This window comes from Penaeus japonicus, unplaced genomic scaffold, assembly GCF_977035675.1.
Source record: "Penaeus japonicus unplaced genomic scaffold, GWHDUDI00000001_assembly GWHDUDI00000018, whole genome shotgun sequence".
NCBI lineage: Eukaryota > Metazoa > Arthropoda > Malacostraca > Decapoda > Penaeidae > Penaeus > Penaeus japonicus.
The window spans coordinates 28,741,576-28,747,180 of record NW_028234420.1 but is presented as its reverse complement, the minus strand read 5'-3'; the positions used below and the strand labels follow the sequence as shown (position 1 = coordinate 28,747,180).

The following is a 5,605-nucleotide window of genomic DNA, read 5'->3' as shown; positions in this document are numbered from 1 at the left end:
CATGATTATAATGATGTAATGATAATAGTAAATTATAACAACAATAATGATGATGATGATGGTGATGGTGAGGGTAATGGTGATGATGATAATGATAATGATAATGATGATAATGAGGAGAAGGAGGAAGAGGAGGACGATGATGATGAAGATGATAATGATGACGGTATCATTAATAACAACACTAACACTAACAACCAGTTCTAGAGCTTAAAAAAAAGAACTTTAGAAAAAAAAAGAAAAAAAAAAAATCAAACACACATCATCTGGACATCAGTCAACGCCAAAGACCTCACTTCTTTCTTTCTTTCTTTCTTTCTTTTTTATAAGCTTTTGTGAGACGTCCATTATGATCCTGAGGCTGCAGTGTACCGAGAGGTGATAGACGTGGAAACAAGAGGAGATGCTGTTTGTAGGAGGGGGTGGGGGTAAGAAAGGGGTGGAGGGGGTGGAGGGAGAGAGGGAAGGAGAAGGGAGGGGAGGGGAGTAAGGGTGGGGAAGGAGGGGGGATAAGTAAGGAGGGGAAGGGGAAGGGGAAGAGGGAGAGGGTGAGGGAGGGAAGGAGAAGGAAGGGGAAGGGGAGCAGGGAGAAAGGGAAGGAGAAGGAAGGGGAAGGGGAGCAGGGAGAGGGGGAAGGAGAAGGAAGGGGAAGGGGAGCAGGGAGAGAGGGAAGGAGAAGGGGAGCAGGGAGAGAGGGAAGGAGAAGGAAGGAGAAGGGGGGAAGGGAGAGAAGGAAGGAGAAGGAAGAAGATGGAAGAAGAGGGGCAGTAGGGAGAGAGGGAAAGAGAAGGGAAGGGAAAGAGAAAAGGGAGAGAGTAGAAAGGAGGGGAAGGGGAAGAGGAAGAGAGGGGAATAGGAGTGGGAGAGGGGGGTGGGGGTAGGGTAATGGATTGGGGAGGGGGGGAAGGAGATATGTGATCCCGTTGCGGGTGAGAAAGAATGTGGTCTTTGTTTGTCAGTATTCTGTCTGTCTATCTAACTATCTATCTTTCTAAGTATGTATGTACGTATGTATGTATCTATCTGTCTATTCATCTGTATCTATCTATCAATTTATCTCTTTATATATATATATATATATATATATATATATATATATATTCATATATATATATATATAAATATATTTATATATATATATATATAGATATATATTATATATATATATATATATATATATATAGCTCTCTGTCTATCTATCTATATATTTGTCCAAATAACTGTCCATCAATATATATATATATATATATATATATATATATATATATATATATATATATATATATATATATATATATATATATATATGCACACACACACACACACACACACACACACAGACACACACACACACACACGCACACACACACACACACACACACACACACACACACACACACATACACACACACACACACACACACACACACACACACATATATATATATATATATATATATATATATATATATATATATATATATAAAGATACATATTTCCATATATTCTCTGTCTGTCTATCTATCTATCAATCTGTCTGTCGTTCTGTTGATCTACCTATCTGCTTGTCCATTTATCTATCTGTCTGTCTTATCTATCTACTTATTTACCCATCTATCTATATATTTACAAGTGTATCTGTCTATCTGTCTATCTATAACCATATCAATAATATAAATTATCATAATGCTGTGGATATATTACAACTAATATTTCATACTGATTACTATTGATATATATATATATATGTATATATATATATATATATATATATATATATATATATATATACACACACATATCTATACATATAAAATGTAAATTATGTTGTAATGATTTTAACAGCAATAATGATGATGATGGAAATAATAAAAGTAATGATTATAATGATAATAACATTGGCGATAATGATAATAATAATGACAATGATAACGAGATGATAAAGATGGTGATAATAATAATTGTAATAAAAAAGTATTGGTCATAAAAATGGTGATGATGATGAGAAATATATTACGGCAATAATGATAACAATAACAATGACAGCAATAGTTGTAGTGATCGTTGCAATAGCAATAATGATATCGATAATAACAACGATAGTGATTCTAATCTTAATAACAACATGATTAAGTAAATTGATGAAAATGATGATAATAATGATGATAATAGTGCAACAACTACTACAACTGCTAATGCTAATGATGATGATAATGACAAGGATAATAATGATAATGATAATGATGATAATAATGATAATAATCACGATTACAATGATGATCATAATAGCAATAATGATAATAATATGTCAGGATAATAATAATTGAAAAAATGATAATGATTTGGATATAGAGAATGGTAATAACAATGATAACGGTGATACTCATGATAATGGTAATGATAACAATAATGCTGATAATAACAAAAGATGACAATAGTTAAGATAATGATGATAAAAATATTGATAATGGTAATAGTATCAATAATGATGATAATCATGATGATAATGATAATGAGGATGGTGATAATAGTAATAATAACATTAATGATAATAATATCAATAATGATAATTAGAATAATGATAGTTATATAATGTAACAAAGGGAAAAAAGGATGATAATAGCAAAGATGATAATAACAATAACAATAAAAATTATACAAATGATTTTCATAAAGATGATGATAATAATGAGGATGATAAAAATATTAATAATATTGAATATGATAATGACAATGACAACAATAACAGTGACGATAATACTAAGGATGATAATGAGAGAGAGAAAAAAAAAGAAGTGAAAATGCTAATGATAATAATAATAATAATAACAATGATAATAATGATAATAGTGATAACCATAAACATGATAAAAATAAATATGATGACAGTGAGAAGAGCAATGATAAAGTGATGATGATAGAAATGACAATGATAGTTATAACAAGAATGATAATGATAACAATGATTATAATGATAGTAATGATAATGACGATAATAATGATAACAATGATAAAAGTAATGATAATGTTAATAATGATAAAAGTAATGATAATGTTAATAATGGAAATAACGATAATGATGACAATAATAATGATAAAACAGCAATAATAACAATTAAGGTTTAATAGTGATAATAGTGATGATAATGATGATAATAGTAATGATGATAACAAAAAACATAACGATAATGTTAATGATAATATTAGTAATGATAATTATAAAAAAATATGATAATGATGATAAAGCTAATGATAGTAATAATAATAAAAAGGATAGTGATGATAATAATGATAATAGGGATATCAATAATGATAGTAATGTTGGTGATAATGGCTATACTAACTGCTATTGCTGATAATAAGGAAGATACTGCTACTATTGCTTATACCACTGAAGATGACAACAACAAATATTATTATAATGGTGATGATAATGATGATGATCACATGGATAGTAAGAATGATAATGATATTTTCGAAAATAAAGATGGTAACGATTATAACTATAATGATAATCATTTCACTAAAGATAATAATAACAGTCACGATAATGATAAAATGATGATAATGATAAAATGATCATGGCAATATTGATATCAAGAATGATGATAATAGCAAGTGATGACAATAACTATAATCATTTGAATTGTGATAAGGATAATGACAATAATGATTTCTAATATAACAATGATAATGACTAAAATAACAAGCTATAACAAGTAGTAGTAGTACTACTACTACTGCTACGACTACTACTACTGCTACAACTACTACAACTGCTACATCTGCTACTACTACTATCACTACTGCTACGACTACTAGTATTACTATCACAACTGCTACTACTACTACTATTACTACTGTCACAACAACTACTACTACTACAACTACTACAACAACAACAACAAGAACCCCACCAGTACCAAGCCTACGGTAAAAGATAAGCGACAGATCCTCACTATCAACTCCGGGTACAGTCAGAGTGTACTCGAGTTGTGTGTGTGTGTGTAGCGGGACCTTCAGACAGCCACTGTTAACACTACGTAAGCAGACACTGGACGGAGCTGACGGCTGTTGTGAGGCTCTCGCTATAGAAAGATTAAGTGGCTGTTTCTTGAACAAGAGTGAGTAGGGTGTTTTCCTTTTTTTCTTGTTCCTGTGTTGTGAGAAATGTCTTTTTGTGTGTGTTATGTATGTGTTTTAAAAGTTATGGGCAAGATTTGAATCATCTTGAAAGGTAAGGTTGAATGATTTACCGTTTTGGATTGTACTGTGTTCAACGGGATATGTCTTGTGGAGGTTATTCATTCTCATAATTCATTCTCATTTATATCTTATTTGGTTTTGAGTGAATAACCTGTTAATTAAAAAATGAATGTAATACTCGTTTTGAGGAGTATGCTGTATTGCGGAGAATGCAATTTATTCATACCGGGCTTGATGAACTTATTACGCAAATAATGTCTCGTATTTTTTTGCAAGAATGTAGTATACATGTAATCTATGTTATATTATTCTTAGTTTTGTATCCTTATGTAACTGCTTCCGGCAATCCATCAATACTGCTTTCATAAATGTTATGTTGCATAATGAAAAATCTGTATATGGATGAGCTGTAGGTATAGATCCACATAGAAAATAGTGTTAAATGTTAACATGAGTGCTAATGATGGGAAAAAGATGATGATGATCCTGATAGTTATGATGATAAAGATGATAACTATTACTGCTGCTGTTGATGGCAATAATGATAATAAGTAATCACATAGCAAAGCATGTGTCTGAGAGAGCGAGAGAGAGAGAGAGAGAGACAGAGAGAGAGAGAGAGAGAGAGAGAGAGAGAGAGAGAGAGAGAGAGAGAGAGAGAGAGAGAAAACAGAGAGAGAGAGAGAGAGAGAGACAGAGAGAGAAAGAGAGAGAGAGAGAGAGAGAGAGAGAGAGAGAGAGAGAGAGAGAGAGAGAGAGAGAGAGAGAGAGAGAGAGAAAGAGAGAGAGAGAGAGAGAGAGAAAGAGAGAGAGAGAAAGAAAGAATATACCTAAAAAAGGAGATTCATGTTACAGCCGCGCCATGCTACCCTACTGCAGATCTTATCAATGAAAGACATTACACTTTTACGAAGCGTAAAAGCGCCACGATATATCTATAACATCTAATCACTCTATCATTCCTATCTTTGGAGTGTTTCATATGTTGCACGAAATAAAAAAAAAGAAAAAAGAAAAAACGGGTTTGGGGTTTAAGATATCACGTATCTTTCACCCTTTTTTAAAACTAGAACAGCTGTCATTGTTAAGTTTGGGGCTTTTGTTACTAGTGGTATTAAGTGTTGGTCAATAGCTGTAATTACTCGAATACTAGGAATAGTTTACTTCTCTCTGCGATAACTACTGTGTAATGATAACTAGGATGGTAATCTAGCTATTAGTTATTGTGGCGTAGGTTGGTAGGATATTACATTTCATGAACATCACTGTACTTAGTCTCGTGTGATATGACGTGTCTTATATTTCACAGACAGACATTCGTATAAACAGATACACACACGAACACACACACACACACACACACACACACACACACACACACACACACACACACACACAC

At 32.2% G+C, this 5,605-nt stretch overlaps 1 protein-coding gene across 1 annotated transcript in view; it reads left to right on the top strand.

Moving 5' to 3' along the window:
- Positions 1–3,961: 3,961 nt before the first annotated feature.
- The window catches only part of LOC122249223 (uncharacterized), a 13,482-nt gene continuing 11,838 nt past the window's right edge, over positions 3,962–5,605 (top strand). The window contains exon 1 of the mRNA XM_043009918.2: positions 3,962–4,124. Coding sequence (XP_042865852.2) covers position 4,124 — 1 coding nt within the window. The 5' untranslated portion in view covers positions 3,962–4,123. The remainder of the gene's footprint in view (positions 4,125–5,605) is intronic.